Raw genomic sequence first — 21,689 nt, 5'->3', positions numbered from 1 at the left:
CTTAGCTCGCACGTGAAAGGCCCTCACCTACTTCGTAGCTCTTCCTGGCGTGGAAGTGAGCATGCGGAACGTCTTCCTGAATTCGCATCGCGCAGAGCGCGAGAGACCCTAGTTGGTCGCCTCCCCCCATCTCCGCATCAGGGCCAAGCCTTTTCCTTGGGGAGATGGTAATCCCACTCTATTCCATGACTCCCACGTGAATCCACTTCCCACCGGCTACGGAGATGAATAAAGAGAACCTGGACCACGGCCCTGGGGGGCGGGGACCACAGCACTGGTTTGGACCATGACTCCGCACACGGACCAGAAAAGTATGTGGGACCTGAAGCTCACCTTTCCTTACGTGTATCAAATGACGACCAGTATGCTGACCTTCCATCCCTTTGCTTGTGGCAGCAGATGGCTTACATAAATAACTCAGATTGGTCCAGGAATAAATAAAAAATAATAATAATAAATAAAAATAAAATATAAAATAAATAAAAAAGGGATCGTCAGAAAACAGCTAAACAGACAACACCTATTTCACCCATCCCTTTACCACCTTCCCTTTGGCAACCACCAGTTCTCTATATTTATGAGTCCACTTCTGTTTTGTTTTTAGAGTCCACATAGAAGTGAAATCATATAGTATTTGTCTTTTTCTGTCTAACTTATTTCACTTAGCGTAATACCCTCTAGGTCCATCCGTGTTGCCGCAAATGGCAATATTTCATTCTTTTTTGTACCTAATATTCGTGTGTGTGTGTGTGTGTGTTTGACTTGCTAGCTGGTGTTGGCCCACACACAACCCCTCAGGCACACACTGGAACAGGATGCAGAACGCTTACCAGCTCTCTTACCTCTAGAGAGGACATTTCCATGACTGCCCAGCAGGCTCCCCTGGATTCCACCTGCCCCCACCGCTTATTATGGTAACCGCACCGCCTGGCTTCTAACGGTTGCACTACCACCTGGCCTCTATCTTTTCGCGAACCTCTCATTCCCATTGCTATTAGTGAGCCCAGTTCTGCAGCAACATCTGTACCATTAACCTTGCCCCTCAGAGGAAAGTTATTACTGATAGCTCAGAGATGTCGTCTTTCTCACCAGCGTATTCTTTATCACTTGGGGCTTCCCGTAGAACAAAGTCTTCTTGGGGGTTTTCAAGACTGACAGTCTGTTCGTGTAACGTGCTCACTTCCTTAAACCCTTTCACCCCTTCTTCCACGGCCTGCTGTGGTGGTTGTAAGCATTCCTACTCCACTCAAGAAGGGCTGTTGCTTTCTTCTAGCTTCTAAGAGCCATTCTAGCATGGCGTCAACACCTTCTCCCGGAGTTCTTGCCAGGGTGTTAAAACAGAATACTACTTCTATGTTTTACCTCTGTCCCTTAATCCAGCACTCTTCGAATTAAGTCATATAGAATTAAGTCAAACTCACTGCTGAGGTACATGACAGCTGGGTTCTGCAGAACCCGCAGACTATATTACCTTTCTTTCTTAGCGGGCCCCAAATTTCCCCGTTCATTTTTATCGTAGCTGTAGTTACTCATCTCATGGGTAAGGAGAGAAGTTAGGGATAGACCTTGAGGGAGCCTGCGTGTGGTATTGAAGGGCACAAGCCTCTTAACCACCTTTAAGCCAGAGGGAAGACCTACTTCTTAAGGAGTGGGCCGCTGAAGTTCAGAGGGCTTGAGGGAATCAGGGGCATCGAGATCTGAATGTATCAACCTGGATGTCATCTCTCAGGGTCCCATTTTTTTTCCAGTCAGGGCCCTGACTTTACATGACAGACTTGGCTAGGTTGACAGTTTAACGTTCGACAGCGTTTGCTCACTTTGTGTCTCTGCGTCACATTTTGGTCATGCTCGCAATATTTCTTTCTCGTTGCCATACTTGTTACGGTGATCTGTGAGCGGTGATCTTGGATGTTAGTATTGTAATTGTCCTGGAGTGTCATAAATTGCACCCAAATAAGACGACAAACTTAATAAATACGTGTATTCTGACTGCTCCGCCAATCAGCTGTTCCCCTGTCTCTCCTCTCTCTCTCTGTCTCTCTCTCTCTCTCCTCAGGCCTCCCTATTCCCTGAAACACAACAGTATTGAAATTAGGCCAATTGATAACCCTACAAGGGCCTCTAAGTGTTCGAGTGAAAGGAAGAGTCGGTCACACATCTCTCACTTTAAATCAAAAGCTAGAAATGACTAAGTTTAGTGACGAAGGCCTGGAGGCGTGCCGAAAGCCAGGATCGGCGGAAAGCTAGGCCTCTTGCGCCAACAGCCGAGTAGTGAATATAAGGGGCAAGTTCTTGAAGGAAGTGAAAAGTGGTACTCGAGCCAACACATGAACGATAAGAAAGCAAAATAGCTTTATACTGATATGGACAAAGTTGGAGTGGTCGGGATAGAAGATCAAACCGGCCACAACATTCCCTCAAGCCAAAACCCGATCCAGAGCGAGGCCCTAACTCTCTTCAGCTCTCTGAAGGCTGAAAGAGGTGAGAAAGCGGCAGAAGAAAAGTTTGGAGCTACCGGAGGTTGATTCGTGAGGTTGAAGGGAAGAAGCCTTCTCCATAATGTGAAAGTGCAAGGTAAGGCGGCAAGTGCTGGTGTAGAAGCTGCAGCAAGTTTTCCAGAAGATCCAGCTAAGATCATTCGTGAAGGTGGCTACACTCAATAACAGATTTTCAATATAGACAAGACGCCTGTTGGAAGAAGATGCCACGTAAGACTTTCACAGCTAGAGAGAAGTCAATGCCTGGCTTCAAGGCTTCAAAGCACCGACTGACTCTCTTTTTAGGGGCCGGTAAAGCTGGTGACTTTTAAGTTGAAGCCCGGGCTCATTTCCCATTCCAAAACTCCTAAGGACCCTTAAGAATCATGTTAAATCTACTCTGCCTGTGCTCTATAAATGGAACAAAGCCTGGATGACAGCATTTCTGTTGACAACACGATATACTGAATATTTTAAGCTCACTGATGAGAACTATTGCTTAGAAGAAAGATTTCTTTCAAAATGTTACTGTTCGTTGGCAATGCACCCGAGAGCTCTGAGGGAGAGGTACAAGGAGATTAATGTCATTTTCGTGCCTGCGAACGCAACATCCATTCCGCAGCCCCGGGTCAAGGAGACACTGAGACTTGCAAGTCTTATCATTTAAAGAAATATATTTCTCAATATCTATATTTCTGTCATACAGAGTGATTCCTCTGATGAATCTGGACAAAGTAAACACCTTCGGGAAAGGATTCACCATTCTAGATGCCATTAAGAACATTCGTGATTCACGGGAAGCAGTCAAAATAGCATGAACAGGGGCGCCTGGGTGGCTCGGTCGGTTAAGCGTCCGACTTCGGCTCAGGTCATGATCTCACGGTCCGTGAGTTCGAGCCCCACGTCGGGCTCTGTGCCGACAGCTCAGAGCCTGGAGCCTGTTTCAGATTCTGTGTCTCCCTCTCTCTCTGCCCCTCCCCTGTTCATGCTCTGTCTCTCTCTGTCTCAAAAATAAATAAACGTTAAAAAAAAAATTTCAAAATAGCATGAACAGGAGTGTGGCAGAAGTTGATTCCAACCTTCATGGATGACTTCATGGGGTTCAGGGCTTCAGTGGAGGAAGTAACTGGCTGATTTGGTGGTCATGAACTTGCGGTTTGTGAGTTCATGTATCATGAGCACTGTATCTTTGTCTCTCTCTCTCTCTCCCTTTCAAAAGTAAAGATTAAAAATAAAATTTTAAAGAAGTGGAGACTGAAAAAAAAATAAGTCGAGCCTGAAGATGTGGCTGCAGTGTCATGATAAAACTGAACAGATGAGGGGCGCCTGGGTGGCTCAGTCGGTTAAGCGGCCGACTTCAGCTCAGGTCACGATCTCGCAGTCCGTGAGTTCGAGCCCCACGTCAGGCTCTGGGCTGGTGGCTCGGAGCCTGGAGCCTGCTTCCGATTCTGTGTCTCCCTCTCTCTCTGCCCCTCCCCCGTTCATGCTCTGTCTCTCTCTGTCTCAAAAATAAATAAAAAACGTTAAAAAAATTAAAAAAAAAAACTGAACAGATGAGGAGTTGCTTCTTATGGACGAGCAAAGAAAATAGTTTCTGGAACAGAATCTACTCCCGGCGAAGATGCTGTGAAAATGGTTGAAGCGACAGCAAACGATTTGGAATATCGTATAAACTTAGCTGACAAAGCAGGGACAGGGTTCAAGACGATTGAGTCCAATTTTGAAATAAGTTCTACTGTGGATAAAATGCTATCAAACAGCATCGCCTGCTACAGAGAAATCATCCGTGAAAAGAAGAGTCAATGAATGCGGCAAACTTCATTGCTGGAGCCACCCCAGCCTTCAGCAACCACCACCCTGATGAGTCAGCGACCATCAACATCAAGACAAGTTGCTCCACTAACAAAAAGATTATGACTCACTGAGAGATGATGGTTAGCATTTTTTAGCAATAAAGTATTTTTAAATTGAGGTATGTACATTGTTTTTGGCTTTTTTTAGACATAACGCTAGAGCATACTTAATAGACTACAGTATAGTATAAATATAACTTTTATATGGAATGGGAAACCAGAACATTCGTTTGACTCACTTTATTGCAAAACTCACTTTGTTGTGGTGGTCTGGAACTGAAACTGCGATGTGTCTGAGGCGTGCCCCAATGCTGCGAAGGAAGCCCATCTGTTTTCACATTTAGCCTTTAATTAACCATCCTTGGTCTTTCATTGTCTCTTTTAAAAGCATTACTTGCTTCTAGCAATAGCCATCCAATACTATTGTCTTTATAATTACCACTTCCTCCTATTTCTCAATGCCCAATACCCTAGCCCTAGTACCCCCCAGGTCATCGTCAGTGAAAACTTCAGGAATTGCAGTGCTGTCCTGTCCCTGTGCTGCATCTCTGGCCGGGGATGGGGTCCTCATTGCCAGTCAGGCAGCAGGTGATCTAGCTCCCAGATCCCATTTTAGCGTCTGCTTTCTACGTTCCTGTCGCCAACTGTCACCAGTTGGACTCTCCATGTAGCAATGCAGTAAGTTTCTAAGGGAGCATTCTCAGGATAGATAACCTGGAAGGGGAATGGAAGGAAGCAAGACTAAATAAAGGAAGAACAGGATTCATGACAACGATGCTGACAAGCTTTTCAGAACTCAGGGGAACAGAGATGGGAACAGCCTTCAGGAACAAGAGGCGCCTGGACAAGAATAACCTCGCTCTACCACAATTGTTTTCTTCATCTGCTGGTTAATAGGATTTGATTGCAAAATTTGTTCTGTAAAATAATCTTGCTGATATCTTGTCGATAAGACTTCTAGAAACATCTGAGCAAAAATGATTATTTCTTAATTTATCTATTATAACAAGAGATCCCAGACAGCTTAACTCATTGATTATAGTTCTGCTTTAATAGAGGAACATTTGAAAATACACAGATATCCAGGAAAAAAAAAAAGGAAAGCAGTATGAAGTATTCCGAGCACAGTCGTGCTTTAGTTTGGGTCCTAAGTTTCTAATTGTAACACCAATCGTAGTTCTCAGCAAACATGGCCCACCAGCTCTCCCAGCACATCCAGTGGTAACAACAGAGTGGTACACTTTACAGGGGACTTGTCAATTACCCACCCACTCTATAAATTTACCCAGTGTTTCATCTGGATTTTTCATAAGAAAAGGGGCATATCAATATAATTCACAATCAGTGTCAGGTTTCTGAAGACTGGGGTGTGAAATATCACTTGTCAATTTGCTTCTCTCAGGCTGAATTTTTTTTAAACAGGTTAAGTTATTCTTTAAAGCCATTTTCTAGACATGGGCAGTCTAGGTAATTTCATAGTGATGTTGGTTGAATACAATACAAAGGGAATGCAGGTATTTTCCAGGACAACAGGATAGGTGAAGGAAGCTTGAAGAATTCATGAAGAAAAAAAGGTGATGAAACCTAAAATTTTCTTTCAGATGTTTTTGAAATCCTATAAACCTTTTTTTATTCCAGAATTGATCATTTCACTCCGGTACATAAAATGTATAGAATGCATTGCCTGGCATCAAAATGGGAAACCCTCCCTTTCACAGAATGAAATTCTCTTCTGGTCCATCTTGGCCCAAGTCCTGGTTGTCTGAGGGCAGATTTCTCTTGAGAGGCCTAAAGTTGTAATAAAAAGCATCGTTTTCATCTACTGGTTGGTATTCCTGGTCAATTTCAGTGAGGAGGCCACTTCCAGAGCCGCTTCCAGATCCTGAGCCAGAGCCAGAGCCAGAGCCAGAGCTGGATCCGGATCCGGATCCAGATCCAAAATAGTCCTCAGAGAGAGGGAAGACATCATTCAAGTTCTGGGATCCTGTCATTCTGAAGTAAGACCAAAAAAATGGAAAAGAAAAAACAGTGAAGTTTGAGACATAAGAAAGATAACCATAAAAAATTTTTTAAGGTAGAAAATTAATGCAGCCACCCAGTTGCTCAAACTAAAAGTTACACATTTCCCAGTTATTCAATGCTTTAAAACAAAAAACAAATCAATCAGGCCTTTCTACATGTTTGCCTAGACTTAACTCACTGCATTTATCTATCAACATCTACACATTGCAGACTCATAGAAGCAATGCTAATTTTCTTATCAGTAGCATAGCAATCCTGTATTTGGTAAATTAAGAGGACATTTATTAAAAAAAAAAGATATATTTTCCCATTTTCTTCCATTAAAGAAAGCACAAACAAGTAAGTCAGCCTAGATAGATGACATTTTTCCCAAATTTAAAATTTCTACAAAACTTCTAATACTCACAGTGCTTCAACACAACTGAATCTAAAGAAATTCTTTGTGACAAGTTAAGCGTTATGTTTGCCACCATATTAACATTCAATTTCCTCTCAAACAGTAAATGTATTGGGGCACCTGAGTGGCTCGGAAGGTTAAGCGTCCAACTCTTGATGTTGGCTCAGGTCATGATCTCATGGTTCGTGAGATCGAGCCCTGCATTGGGCTCAGCGCTGACGGTGCAGAGCCTGCTTGGGATTCTCTCTCTCCCCCACTGTCTCTGCTGCTTCCCCACTTGTGCTCCCTGTCTGTCTCAAAATAAATAAATAAACTTAAAAAAAAAAGTAAATATATTCATTCAGTTGGGTTCAGTTTGGTGGTTTAGAAGTCCACTCAGCACCAAAAGACCAGAGCCATGTCGCTACCCCTCAGTGGTACAACAACACAACGAAATATCAGAGACAAAAACTGTGTTTCATAGTCTATGGGTCATTTTTTCCGTGAAGATAGTGAACCACAGGCCATACAACAGATCAGAGCATCATGCATGCATGCCTTCAGTAAATATTGAACATCGGATCCCTATTCTAAGTGCCTAGGATAGAATGGGGGCGAACAGATGAGGTCCCTCCTCAAGAAATTTAGAACTTATTGGGGAAGACAGACCATAAAAAGTGAATAAATCAGGAAACTATGAGATGGTGCTAAATGCTATGCAGAGAAGTGAAATAGACTAATGTATGAAAGGGTGACCAGGTGGCTAGTTTAGACTGTGGGGTCAGGGAAAAGGGATCAGCACCGGAAAAGTGGAAACGCATGCGCACACACGCACACACACGCACACACACACACACACACACACACAGAGTATCAAAAACATGGAACAATGAGGTCACCTAAAGAAAGCATGCAGATAGAAAAGAGGCCCAGCACAGAGCCAGGGCCATACCAATATATTAAATATTGAACAGAGAAGAACGAATAGTCAGGGAAGTAGAAGAAAACTCAAGATAAGGTGGGGCCATGGAAGCTAGAGAAGAAAGCATTTCCTGGGTGGGGGCATCAACTGTTTTGAAGGCAATTAAGAAGTTGAGAAAGCCAAACACAGAGAAGTAAAGAGTGGATGTGTTAACCAGGAGTAATTGTGACCTTACCAAACATTCTGAGGGGAAGGTAGAAATGAACGAAGTCCAAACAGAAGGGGTAGAGGGATGGGGAGACAGAAAGCATCCTTTTCAGTAAGTGTTACCGTGAAGAGGAGCAGAGAACAGGCAATAGCTGGACAGGATGCAGAGTCAAAGAAGGGATTCTAGCTAACTGCCTGAGATGCTAGAGAATTCTGCACCCCGGTGGAAACAAGATGCTGGTCTCACAGGAGGCACTGCAGAACTGAAGTCCTAGAAAAGGCGTGTAGAGGTGGGATCCCCAGAACAAGGAGGAGTGGCCCTAGAAGCTGCCACAGAGTCCAATCAGGAAGCTCATCTCAATATTTAACACAGGAAACTACTTAATGTGTGATGGAAAAGCAGTGAAGCCAGATAGGGGAGAGCGAGGAAACCCAGAGATGAGAGAAGATACTTTTCTCCGTGGGCTAAAGGGACAATGGAAGGAGGTGGATTTCCCTGAGCCCAGCTACCAGGGGCATCTGGTGGGAGCCGAAGTCATGGAGGAGACACAGTCCTGCCAGAGGTGCCACTCAAGGCAGGGACCGAGGAGAAGAAACATCCTGATCTCTCCCTGCCTCTCATGCTCTCTGGTCTCCCTTCTGTGCCTTCCATTGTCCAAACTCAGCCACAGATCAGGGAGCCTGAGAGATGCAGACCAAGGGATGAGCCCTCACCCCTTACCCAATACAGAGAAGGAAGAGGAAAGGAAAAAGAATGGATAGGAGGGCAAATGGGCCTGGGACTAACACAGAAGCAAGAACTGTTCACTCCTAAGTGTCTGGGGTGTCAGAGTGAGATGGAAAATTTCCCAGCTGAGGAAAGAGAAGATTGTAGAGACTTAAGGAGAGAAGAAATGGTGTAAAAATAGTTGTTTGGGAGAACTTGGGTTATTCCTCCAACATTTTAGCTTTAAATGAATTACTGTGGAAACTCAGAAGTTAAAATAATGGAGGATGCTACAAAATCAGTTTCAAGCTTAATGTTGTGGACTAAAAGTAGAGGCACAGGAGGGGTGCCCGGGGGGGCTCAGTCAGTTAAGTGGCCACCTTCAGCTCAGGTCATGATCTCACGGTTCCTGAGTTCGAGCCCCACATCGGGCTCTGTGCTGACAGCTCAGAGCCTGGAGCCTGCTTTGGATTCTGTGTTTCCCATGCTCTCTGCCCCTCCCCCTCCCCCCCCCCCCACACACTCTGTCTCTCTGACTCTCAATACTGAATAAAGGTTATAAAAAAAAAAAGAAAAAAAAGGAAGTAGAGGCACAGGAGCAGGATTGCAGAGCGACATTTTGAGGATGGTGACGATGTAATCTCTTATGCAGTGAGTGCCAGCAACGAAGAGGGTCGCCAGGACCACCCCCCCTCCCCCGCCAGGACCCCCCCTCCCCCGCCAGGACCTCCCCCCTCCCCCGCTGAGTGATGATGGCCTCACCTGGTTTGGGCACGATGAGTTCCCTGGCTTTGCGGAGAGTAATTTTCTAGGGTTAATCTTCAAAGTCTGAAGATTAAACCTTATGATAATCCTTTTCATAACGCATTTTTGCTACCTGTTATACGACTTTGCTGCTTACTAAAACAACTGATTCTAAGACAATTCCATTTTTGTTACTTATGAATTCCTATTGGATCTTTTTTTGCAAGTTTAAATCAGGTTTATTTCATCAAGAAGAGGTTTGGCTTTGTCTCTGATAAGCCATGGCCATTTATTCTTCTCTTCCCTAATTTCTTTTTTCATCACTACTATCTAATCTCAGGATATTTTAATAAGCCCTATTAGCAATCATTCTGTATTCCTCCCTCTCCTCCAGCCCCTGGTGACCACTCATCTATTTTCCACCTCCATAGAATTGACTATTCTGGGCATTTCATATGGATAGAATCATGCAAGGTGTGGCTTTTTGTGTCTGGTTTTTTTTCACTTTGCATAATGTTTTCAGGATAGGATCCATGTGATTGCATACTTCGTTCCTTATTTGGCCAAATAACAGTCCACTCTAACGAAATACTGCATTTTATTTATGCACGCAGTTGCCAGACTCCTATTGGATTTTAATATATAACGTGCTCTATTTATATAAACAGAATAATGCTCAATCATTTCCAATACTTGTTGGTGAAAAGTAGTTGGTTTTTGTCTCTGCCACCACAAAATGACCTTGCAAAAGTATGGATGAATCGTGCATTCTTGCGCATCTCACACACCAGTAAATACAGTATACAGCTTTACCATGTACTGTGTGGTGAAAACCAAGCCACCAAGGCAAGAGCCTGAAGAAAAACACATTGGACAACCCTCCCATCTCCAAGCCAAGGTCTCAACAGGGGTCAGTGAAAGTAAGATCAGAGAAAGTTCACTTACAAAAAAGGGTCAGTCCTTGGAGGGAGGATTCTGTTGGTTTCATCTGGAAGCAGGTTGAACATTGGTCCCTTTTCATCAATGCAGTTTGCAGAATTACTCTCAGGATTACAGCGTACCCACTGGTACCTGGCCCTCCGCACAGGAGAACCTACCCCAAAAAAGGAACCCATGTGGTTACTAAGTACCTCTCACACAGCTTCTCATCACTGTCCAGAAGAAATTGTTGATTAAATGAATTCCAAATTTGGTAGAAGGTAAGGTGTGGGCATGAGCATAAATAGACCATAAATAGAATGACCATAAATAGAATAGCAACATCCACCCTGTGCCAGCCTTTTAGATACATTGTCCTCCCAACAACCCCATAAAGTAGCCCAGGGTTTAAGGTTAGAATAGGCTTGGGCAATCAGCCACCTGGAGTAAAGTCCCAGCTATGCTACTGGTGACCTGGGAAACCTTCACCTCCCTGAGCCCCCTCTGTGAAATGAAGATCTAACAGTGTCGTTTTTTCTCATAAGCTGGTCCTCAAAATTAAATGAGAAATGCACGTAAAGACGTTAACATAGTGCCAGGAACACAATAAACACTTGGTGGTGTTAACTATTATTATTTTTGTACTATTCTCCCCACTTTACGCAAAGGAAAACTGAGGCCACACGGGTATTGAAGGGCCCAGTATTCAAACCCATATCTGACCCCCAAAGCCTGCCCCTTCTTACAGAGATGAGTCAAATCACATTCAGAAAGATTAAGGAATACACCAAGTAGTACCTAAGACATTACGGGGCCCTAGTCCTTTAGGGCCATATGATGTTCTTAGGAATGAAAAGTAAATAAAAACTTGCCCTCTTTCTTTGCCCTCAGATCCAGTCAGAGATTTCAGAAGAACCAGGCTGTTCTATTCACAGAGGGACAGACTGGTTGGAATACCCTAGTTTGTCACAGCTTCTTTTGAGTTTAGTTTCTACACAGAAGTCTCCAAATCTGGTGTTAGAAGGTCATACAGGAGACGCCTTATTAATTCATGAAATAAACTGTCTATTCTTCACTTTAGCAAGAATGGAAGCCCGATAGTGAGAAATACTTCCCCATACTTCAAAAGGTTCATCTCCTCCCCACCCGAAGCCCATGTTTTATTCACACAAGGGCAACTAATAATCACCTAGCAAGAAAGGGCATGTCTAGAATCCTTGAAAAGCAGGAAAAGTGGTTTTAAAACCCAGTACATTGTTGTCTGTACAGATCAAAGTGCAAATGGCAACAACTATTTCAGAAAACAAACAAAAAACCCAGTGGTATGGACAATCACGGCAACTTTTTTTTTTTTTTTTTTTTTTTTTTTTTTTTTGCGATAGCAAAAGATTGGAAAATTACATGTTAAGGTTCAGCTATTAAAAGAATGAGGCAGGGGTGCCTGGGTGGCTCAGTTGGTTAAGCGTCCGACTCTTGATTTCAGGCCACGTCTTGTGGTTTGTGGGTTTGAGCCCCACGTTGAGCTCTGCACTGACAGTTCAGAGCCTGCTTGGGATTCTCTCTCTCTGCCTCTATCCCAGTTGCTCTCTCTCTCAAAACAAATAAATAAACTTAAAAAAAAAAAAAAAAAAGAATGAGGCAGCTCTCTGGACACTGATATAGATTCTCCAAGGTAGATTATTCAATTTAAAACAAAGTAAGGAACACTGTGCATTGTGTTAATATTTGTGTGTGTTTGTGTTTTTAAGAATATATTTACATATATGCTTGCATATATGTATCTTGAACCTCTGAAAAGTTACACAACATACTGATTGCCTTTGTGGAGGAGATTGGTAGGCAGAAGACAGAGGAAGGAAGGACCCTGACTGCCCTCCCTCCTCTTGACACACTTCTGCAAGCCCCCTACAACAATTCATCTGCTTCCTGTCATCATAAATTAGTTTAGGGACGACTGGGTGGCTCAGTCAGTTAAGCCTCCAAATCTTGATTTTGGCTCAGATCATGATCTCACAGTCATGAGTTTGAGCCCTGCATCAGGCTCTGTGCTGACAGCATGAAGCCTGCTTGGGATTCTCTCTCTCCCTCTCTCTCTTCCCTTCCTCTGCTCACCCTCTCTCTCTCAAAAGTAAATAAATAAATAGACTTAAAAAATTAGTTTATATCTTCTATAATTTTACATAAATGGACTCCTATAGCAATCTGACAGGGTTTCCTGACATTGTTTTAATTCAGGGACTAATGGAAAGGTGTCTTTACCTTTTACAGCACTCTCTTCTAGAAATAGGCAGTCTGTTTAGATATTCTTTACATCTAGGCTGCTTTTGTTGCAATTTTTAAAAGTAACATTTATGTTACAGGGCGCCTGGGTGGCTCTGTCGGTTAAGCTTCCGACTCTTGGTTTTGCCTCAGGTCATGATCTCATGGTTCGTGTGTTCGAGCCCCACATAGGGTTCCACGCTGACAGCATGGAGCCTGCCTGGGATTCTCTCTCTCCCTCTCTCTCTCTCTGCCCTTCCTCTACACTCTCTTTCTCTTAAAATAAATAAACTTAAATAACTTTATTTTTAAAAAGGAGAAAAGAAATATGAGCTTATTATAGGAAATTTTGAAAAATGTATTAAACAACAAAAAAAAAGAAAAATGACCCTTGATCTCATTACCCAACATCCCCAGAGACCATGAACTTTGGAGTTTTGGGGTCACCCCCAGTATCTGTTTCTAGGAGAGTATGCACAAACTATGTCCTGTTCTCTTCTGACACCAACTATCAGAGGTTGATACCAAAGTCAAGTTCACTTTACCTCTCAATAGGATGGCCAAGGACTTTGTTCTTAAAAGACTGCAGAACCACAGAACTTTTTCAAAATGTCCTCTTTCTTTATGATTCTCTATTACGTCTATTTGTACTCAACTTTGTCCTAATAGCTCTGATTAACCAAGTTATTACATCATTAAGATATATGATAAACATTTTATATCTATAAAGAGATATATAGATATAGGTAAAATACAGTGTATAAAAGATACATGAAACTATTCACCTCAGTACTATTTAAACTAGGGAAACAGGAAATAACTTGATCAAAACAGTTAAAAATCTCATTATTAGTCATTCATATGAGGGAATATTGACAAAAAAGTTAAAAAGTAGTGGCTATAGAAAAGACTATGTAACATCATGGGAAACTCTATATTTAAAAATGAGGGAAAAAGGCAGAATACCATGCTGCATGGTAGTTGTTAATGCAACCACATAAACAGATATTGGGGAGAAATTTGAGGAAATCCACAAAAATATAGTGATAGACTCTTTGGTGATTTTTTTCTCATTTTGTTTTATAAATTTCTATAAATAACAATATTCCTTGAAAAAATAAAGACACTAATGTAAGAAAGTAAATATTCTCCCGCTGGTTTCTTTCTTTCTTTCTTTCTTTCTTTCTTTCTTTCTTTCTTTCTTACCTTTGGAACTACTATCACAATTTTCCCCATGGTTCCTGAATATCGCTAACTGTATCTGGCCTGGGACAGCTAGTCATCCACAATAGGTTAGTTCTGTCACTGTCTGGAGACTGGAGGTAAGGTAGCAAGACGACATCCAATGCCCCTTACTAGCTGTGTGACCTTGACCAACTTATTTAACCTCTGTGTAGCTCAATTTCTTCATCCAGGAAATGGGAACAGTAATAGATCTGATAATGAGATATAAATGTTAGGTTCTTAGAATAATAACTAGCACCATGGTCAGAGCTCCTTAAGCACTAGTTTCTCCGATGAGGAGGAGACCACAATGACCAATCTCTGCTAGTAGACAACTTATAAAGACATCAGAATTTAAACACTCGTTCTACCATTTAGCATCTGTCTGATTCTCAATTTCTCATCTTTCAAAGATGAATAATAGTATCCCAAACAGTTCCTTTACAGTGAGATGAAAGTATGTAAAACATCTAGCACAAATCTTTGCACATGGTATTGGTACGGTTTACCTTTCTCCTCTGATTCTTTCCTCAAGCAGCGTAAGTTTGGCTTTGAGTGCTTGCTACTTAAAAACCCTGCATTGTAGGTGGGACTTAAAAAAAAAAAAAAAAAAAAAACCAACATGTCCAGCAGAGGGCGATGTCTTCACACTCTGTGCTGTCTAGAACAGCGCTGTCCAATAGAAGTGTTCAGACAACCATGTATGAAATATTCTTTTTTCTTTTAATGTTTATTTATATTTGAGAGAGACAGAGACAGAGCGGGGGAGGGGCAGACAAAGACAGAGACAGAATCTGAAGCAGGCTTCAGGTTCTGAGCTGTCAGCACAGAGCCTGAACGGGGGCTGGAACTCACGGGATCATGACCTGAGCCTAAGTCCCACGCTTAACCCACTGGGCCACCCAGGCGCCCACGTATGGAATTTTCAATGTCATAGCAGCTCTATTTTTTAAAGTAGAAAGAGACAAGTGAAATTAATTTCAAGACATTTCATTTAACCAATGTATTCAGATATTGCCATTTAACATATAAGCAATATAAGTTATTAATGAATATTTTACGTTTTTCTTTTCATGTAAGTCTGGGTGCATATTTTGCACTAACAGCACATTTCAGTTTGGATTCACCCCATTTCAAGCGCTCAGGGGCTATCATTTTGGGCACTGTAGATGTTTGCCTTCTCCTTTACATGCAGCCGATGTGCTATCAAGCTGAGAGAATGTTTGCATAGATAGGAAGTTAAACAGAAAAGTAAAACTAAAACTTTACGGGGAAGCGTCCAGGTGAAAGACCCTATCGTTTTGCTGGCATAATACAGCTTTCGTAAACTCATGAAAACAAATTCTAAAATACAAAATTCCCCCCAGAATTCAGAGTCTCAGCTTTTAAAATTTATAAAGAGGGGCTTCTTGGGATGCCTGACTGACTCGGTAAAATACATGACTCCTGATCTCAGGGTTGTAAGTTCAGGCCTCACACTGGGTGTAGGGATTACTTTAAAATAAAATATTTTTAAAAAGAGGGGCTTCTTCTGGGGGTTAATGAAAATGTTCTAAAATTGACTATAGTGATAGTTGCATATATCTGTGAATATAATTTAAAAACTTTGAACTGTACGCTTTGAATGGATGAACTCTATGGTATGTGAATGCTATTTCAATAAAGCTGTTTAAAAACTCATAAAGAAATCAAAGGTAGAAGTCACCCCCCCACCCCCAGAAATTTTATCTAATTTGGGATTGATAATTTTCAGTTGGATTAAAATAAAGAACATGGTTACAGACACAATGTTCCTGACATATCTATTGAAGGGTGTTGGCAGGATGTGAATTCAACAGTTCCAGCCCCCGATGTTGTGGGAATATCTTGACTCCTATCTTGCTTGAGAGAAATGCCTCATGATTACTGATTACCATAATTGGAAAAAATAAAAGAGAGAATGCTAGTGGACACAAGGGTTATCTTCTCCAAAGGCCCCACCTACTGGATCTGCCGGTGAACTTTGTGGTAGATTCCAGGGAAAAGAATGGTAAATTATTTAGAATCCTTTCCTCATTGCTCGCCACCCCCACATACATGCAAAGTCACTAGTCCCACTTTACACAAAATGCTTTCTGTGAATGAACATTACCCCACTAATCTCTCTGCATCTTTTTATATCGTAGTACCAATTTTTCCCCAACATCATCACAATTTGCCAATTTCCTATTCTTAATGGAGATCTGCTGCAGGTATGTTAGAGAAACTTAAGCAGAAACTGCCATGCGGAGGGTTAAAAAAAAAAAAAAAGACCGTTTTGTTCGTTGTTTGGGTAGCATGGAAACAGACATCACTAAGTTGGAGTTGCTTCCTACTAGACAATCAATTCCACAAGATAGATAAGGTTCCCCCACCCTTGCATGGCTTGCCAAGCTGTAAATGTTCTCAGTTTACTTTCAATTTCTCCCTCTCTATACCTCAATTCGCTGGTAAACTTTATAGCAAGTTTACTACAGTCAAAACAAGGTTTTTTTGTTTTAAAGAAAGAAAAACTCGAGGCACCTGGCTGACTCAGTCAGTAGAACACGTTACTCTTGATCTCAGGGTTGTAAGTAAGTTCAAGTCCCACACTGGATATAGTGATTACTTAAAAATAAAAACTTCAAAAAGAAAAAAAAAGATAAGAAAAGAAGAGAAAAGAAAAGAAAAGATCAGTAAAGAAAAAAGAAAATCTCTACCTAGAAGACAGTCAAGTTGCAGTAGAAAGTTAACTCTGTCCTTGAAATCAGATGGCCACTTCTGGTCTAAAGTCTCAAAATATTTTGCAAGCGGTTGGTCTAAAAAGTAAATGAATTTTCTCTTCTATAAAGTGGTGTTAATTCCTCTTCACAGGAAATGTGATGATCATTTACGAGAGAATGTACATGAAATCACTTTACAATCAAACAGCAGCACACATGGGTGGAATCAATATCTACTAGAACCCAATAGTGTGGAGTGAACACATGATCTGGCCACAACTGCTCGTGGATTTTCCATTTTCTCTCTTTATGGGCATCTTTTAAAAAGAGGGGCAGGGCGCCTGTGTGGCTCAGTCAGTTAAGCGTCCAGTTCTTGATTTTGGCTCACGTCATGATGTCATGGTTTGTCAGATGACACCCCACAGAATGCGGAGTCTGCTTGGGACACTCTCTCTCTCCCTCTCTCCCTCTGCCCCTCTCCACCCCACTCTCCTCTCAAAATAAATAAATAAACATGAAAAAAATTAAAAGGGGGGCAATAAAAGACTTTAGGATTCACAGACCTTATCAATAATCATTAATCCCCTGGAGCTCTACATTAAATCGATGGCCACCTGTGCTCTCCAGGGTCTCCCATGCATTGCCAAATTTCCATTTCTTTGCCCCTAATAGACATGATTTTACATCATGTGTTTACTTGGGTTTGACTTACAGTAACTGATAGGGGCTGAGTTGTGTCCCCTCAATTTGTATGTTGAAGCCCTAACTCTCAATACCTCAGAATGGGATTGGATCTGGAGATAGGGACTAAAAAGAGGTAATTAAGGTCAAATGAGGTCATATGGATATACCCTAATCCAATATGGCTGGGTCCTTATAATCCAATATGGCTGGTGTCTCTTATGAAGAAGAGATCAGGACACAGACACACACAGAGGAAGGACCATGTGAAGACACAGAGAGATGGGCATCTTCAAGGCAAGGAGAGAGGCTTCGGAATGAAACCAACCCCACCGACATCTTGATCTTGGACTTCTAGCCTCCAGAACTGTGAGGAAATAAACTTCTGTTGTTTAAGCCACACCAGTCTGGGATACTGGGCAGTCTTAGCAAACAAATACAGTAATCTAAGATGTTTTGAATATGTGCAGTAAAAGCAAGCCAAAAGCCTAATTTGATCAGTTCAGTCAAACCAGTGGTTTGAGTAAATATTTTTTAAAAGATGGAGGAAAAACACTGTCAGATCACACCTGGCATCACGTGGATGTGTGGTGAAATAGTGGCATGGCCCTTTCCACTGCAGCCTTGAGCTTGCCGTCACTCGCACGCACAGCCCGGTTGGGCATCTATTTCCCTTCCTATTGAATTTTTTTTTTTAACGTTTATTTATTTTTTAGACAGAGAGAGACAGAGCATGAACAGGGGAGGGGAAGAGAGAGAGGGAGACACAGAACCCGAAACAGGCTCCAGGCTCTGAGCGGTCAGTACAGAGCCGGACGTGGGGCTCGAACTCACGAACTGTGAGATCATGACCTGAGCCGAAGTCGGACGCTTAACTGACCGAGCCACCCAGGCGCCCCTCCCTTCCTATTGAGACGTGGGCACAAACCCTTCATTCCAACACCAAGTGCACTTCTCCTTTGGAAATACCCTAGTTTTTCAGTTCATTCATTCTCTCTTTCTTGGTTCCTTTTCCAACAAAGAGCTAAACCTACCAGGTGATGATATAAATGCTAGTACTTTGTACAGTTTCATCATGGTTTCTTCACTTCTTTCTGATGAATACCTACTACATAAGGAACGTTTTTGCTTTAATTCCAGTTTTACCTACTGAATCTTTGTGGGGAACATGATATTTGGGGGAAATTCTGAATACATAAAGACTAACTTAGCTCTTGCCAGAGTGGACTCCCCCCGCACCCCCACCCCCTCTCCCCACCAGCTCACATCTGTGCTACAAATATAGACCTCATTACTCTGGATCTTGTCACAACACATTAGGGAATTACCTCATCAAGCTGAAGATTTTCCCTAAAAGACCCAAGCCTGTTCCCTACAATCAATAATGTTTTATACTGTAAAAAATAAATAGATTCGGGGCTCCTGGGTGGCTCAGTTGGTTAAGCATCCGACTTCGGCTCAGGTCACGATCTCGTGGTTTGTGAGTTCGAGCCCTGCCTCGGGCTCTGTGCTGACAGCTCAGAGCCTGGAGCCTGGTTTGGATTCTGGGTCTCCCTCTCCCTCAGCCCCTCCCCCACTTGTGCTCTGTCTCTCTCCGTCTCTCAAAAATAAATAAATGTAAAAAAAATTTTTTTAAATAAATAGATTCATAAAAAAGTTTCAGCAACACTACTTGCTGTTATTTTCTTCAATAAATACATAACAAGAAGAAAATAATTTTATAAATTTCCAGTACATGATGAACATATCTGAGATTCCCTATATGATTTCATTTCCACCAAAAGTAAAAACAAGACCATTAGAGTCACTTTGAAGGGACAAATCCAGGACATGTATGTCACTAGGAGTCAGTATTTCCTGTACAATTTGGGGAAGCTTAAATGTGTTTCTACCATAAATTCTCCCATCTATTTATCAGGTCATGACCTTCTGCCTTGTTTAGACATGATCCCTTATTTACCAGCGGAGAAGAAATTGTATCTTTCTTACAAACTGTTAATTTTCGTTGTCTTAGTCATTAAGACTTTAAGTTGTTTCAGTCTGACTAAACAACCCTGGATCATAGAGAAATCTAACAAGAAATTTCCAGATGTAATGTCTCTCTGAGCAACAGCACAGACACTAAAATTCTTTGGCCTCTTTAGAAACTCTGAGAGGGTTTGTACTATGTCTAGCCATAACTGAATTTTCACTAAGAACCAAGTTTTTTTTTAAAAGGGGAAAAAAAACACCAAATTTACTCTGATTTCTATAAATATATCATTTCCCACTGTTAGAGTAATTATGACACCACCATAATATATGAAAACTTGGGACTGATAGAAACCCTAAGGGCTAGGCACTCAACAGTGCCACTTTCTCCATAGACACATAGGTATTTTTCTATATTACTTTCTTGAATTTCTGAAAGTTTATAAACTAGGGGTGCCTGTGTGCCTCCGTCAGTTAAGTGTGGGACTCTTGATCTCGACTCAGGTCATGATCTCGGGGTTCGTGGGATAGAGCCCTGCGTGGGACTCTGTGCTGACAGCGCTGAGCCTGCTTGGGATTCTCTCTCCCTCTGTCTCTCTCTCTCTCTCTCTCAATAAAAGAAAATATACATTAAAAAAAAAAGTTTATAAACTATACCTTTTCATCCCAAAATAAAAGAGCACGTTTCAACCATTGTGAGAGCTTACAAAGCCACACCTGCCTCCAGAGCCTCATCCTTCTTGGTACCAAACTTAACCAAACTCACATTAAGGAGTTTAGCCACCCCAAATACTTTTTCCTTGCATACTTTCTCCCACAATACATTCTGTATCTTAAAGTGAATATTATCATTTGTGGGAAACATGGGGCTTACAAAGATTACAGCGGGGGGGCGGGGGGTGCAAGTTTCCCGGGTCTTACCTTGAACCGAAGAATCAAAAACCAGGAGGAGGGCAAGAGCCAGGACAAACTTAGTGTCCTGGAGGAGCCGTTGCATCGTGACCAGCTCACTTCGGTCCTGCTGCCTGGACACCAACTTCACGATTAGGAAATGTAGCAGGGTGCACTCTGTCCCTTTTAGAAAAAGTTCCAAAACCTCAAACCCTGCCCAGAACACACGTCACAATTTCCTGAACAAATAGAAAGAGATCCACATCAAAACCCAGAAAGATAAAAAAAAAAAAAAAAAAAAAGACAGCAAAATAACTATTCATACCCATTATGAAACTGCACTGAACTCTCCCCAGGTCTGCTTTTTCAAAAGTTTTGTTGTTTCACACTTGCCTGTTAGAAATTGTTTTCCCACTAAAACAGTAGAATCAGCATTCAGTAGCGTCGGTTTTTCCTCTCCTCAATTAGCAATCTGAACACAAGATTTTTAACATAAAGAGTCCACTGCCCTGTGGATGAGGGGGAGCTGGGCACTGCCTTTTCATACTGAGGACCTTCAACATAAAATGTTAATTTTCCTTTCTGTCAGGAGTAGCACAAGTCACTGAGTCGAGCCCGAGAGGTAAAAGTTCAAAGCTGAGTTCTCATCTACAAAAAAAGTGTTCTCCGGTTTCAGAGAACAGGTTTCTTATTGGACTCTGTTGCTTCCATTGGATCGATCCCTGGCTCTCCCTCTTCCTCAAGAATGGAGCGAGGATTTCTGGTTACCAAGCACTTGGGCACAACAGAAAAACGACTTTGCATTTCTCTGCCCCTTCACACCAAGTATTTCTTATGATGCAATTCCATTTATGCTTTCACCTTTTCTCCTGGTAAAAGTTTCCACCTTGAATTTGGGGTTCTCTGGCCTTGAATGAGCTGGGCATCAGAAACAAGGTGTGTTGTGTCCGCCCAATGGGCTGCTGGAGCTCATGCTGCGCTGCCCCCTGTAACTAAAGGAGCGGCTGTTTCTCAGGTCCTGGGAATCGTGCATAGACTTCTGGGGGACTGAGGAACACCGGGTAGAGGCTCCACATTAAAGTTGCAGGATAGACATAACAGTTGAACACGTGATCTCGCCTGGGGGCACACACTGTTGCCTTCTATTCAAGGTTCAACCACTCTCCATTTCCACATGCCTGTCCCTACAGCCCCCACTTTCCATTTTCACCCCCACTGTTGTCTGTCCTTTGACAGGAGGGAGGGGTTTCCCTTCTGTTGTTTTCAGCTTCCTGCTGATTCCTTTACCATTTCCTGCTAAGGACAGGCCTCAGAATCTAATCGCTGAGTAGCTGTGGTCCAAGTCCACAAGGGCTATGAAGAATGCACATCTTGACGGTCCTCAGAACCATCTGGAAGTGAGGCCAGGGACCCCTCTTTAGCTGTACCCAACCCCAAAACTCACAAACCTAGTGAGTTCCCCAGTATGGAATATTGGTTTCAGCTTGAGATAACAGCCCTCATCTCTGGTCTTTTTTAACCCTATCCCCCAATTTAAAGCCCTGGCACAAAAACAATAGCTCCCGTAAGCCCTGCAAAACCGCAGAACTGCTTAGAGCTCCTGATTGAAAATGATCATTTTGGAGGCCTTTTTCCTTTGGGTACTTCATTTTTTCCTTCTCTGGGTCATGGTTAATTTTTTTTTTTTTTTAATGGTGCCACATTCTCAACCATTTGCT

The 21,689-nt window shown here is 42.3% G+C and overlaps 1 protein-coding gene across 1 annotated transcript; it reads right to left on the bottom strand.

The window, feature by feature from the left end:
* Positions 1-5,437: 5,437 nt before the first annotated feature.
* On the bottom strand, positions 5,438-20,143 carry SRGN (serglycin). The gene is made up of 3 exons (XM_019444372.2): positions 20,002-20,143; positions 10,253-10,400; positions 5,438-6,322 (listed from the first exon to the last, which is right to left on the bottom strand). The coding sequence occupies exons 1-3, from the start codon at positions 20,075-20,077 to the stop codon at positions 6,043-6,045; spliced, it is 504 nt and encodes a 167-aa protein (XP_019299917.1). The 5' UTR covers positions 20,078-20,143; the 3' UTR covers positions 5,438-6,042.
* Between the last annotated feature and the right edge of the window lie 1,546 nt (positions 20,144-21,689).

Source organism: Panthera pardus, unplaced genomic scaffold (assembly GCF_024362965.1).
Source record: "Panthera pardus isolate Hobbes unplaced genomic scaffold, ASM2436296v1 HiC_scaffold_22, whole genome shotgun sequence".
NCBI lineage: Eukaryota > Metazoa > Chordata > Mammalia > Carnivora > Felidae > Panthera > Panthera pardus.
The sequence above is the reverse complement of the archived record's forward strand: the minus strand, read 5'-3'. Positions and strand labels throughout refer to the sequence as shown.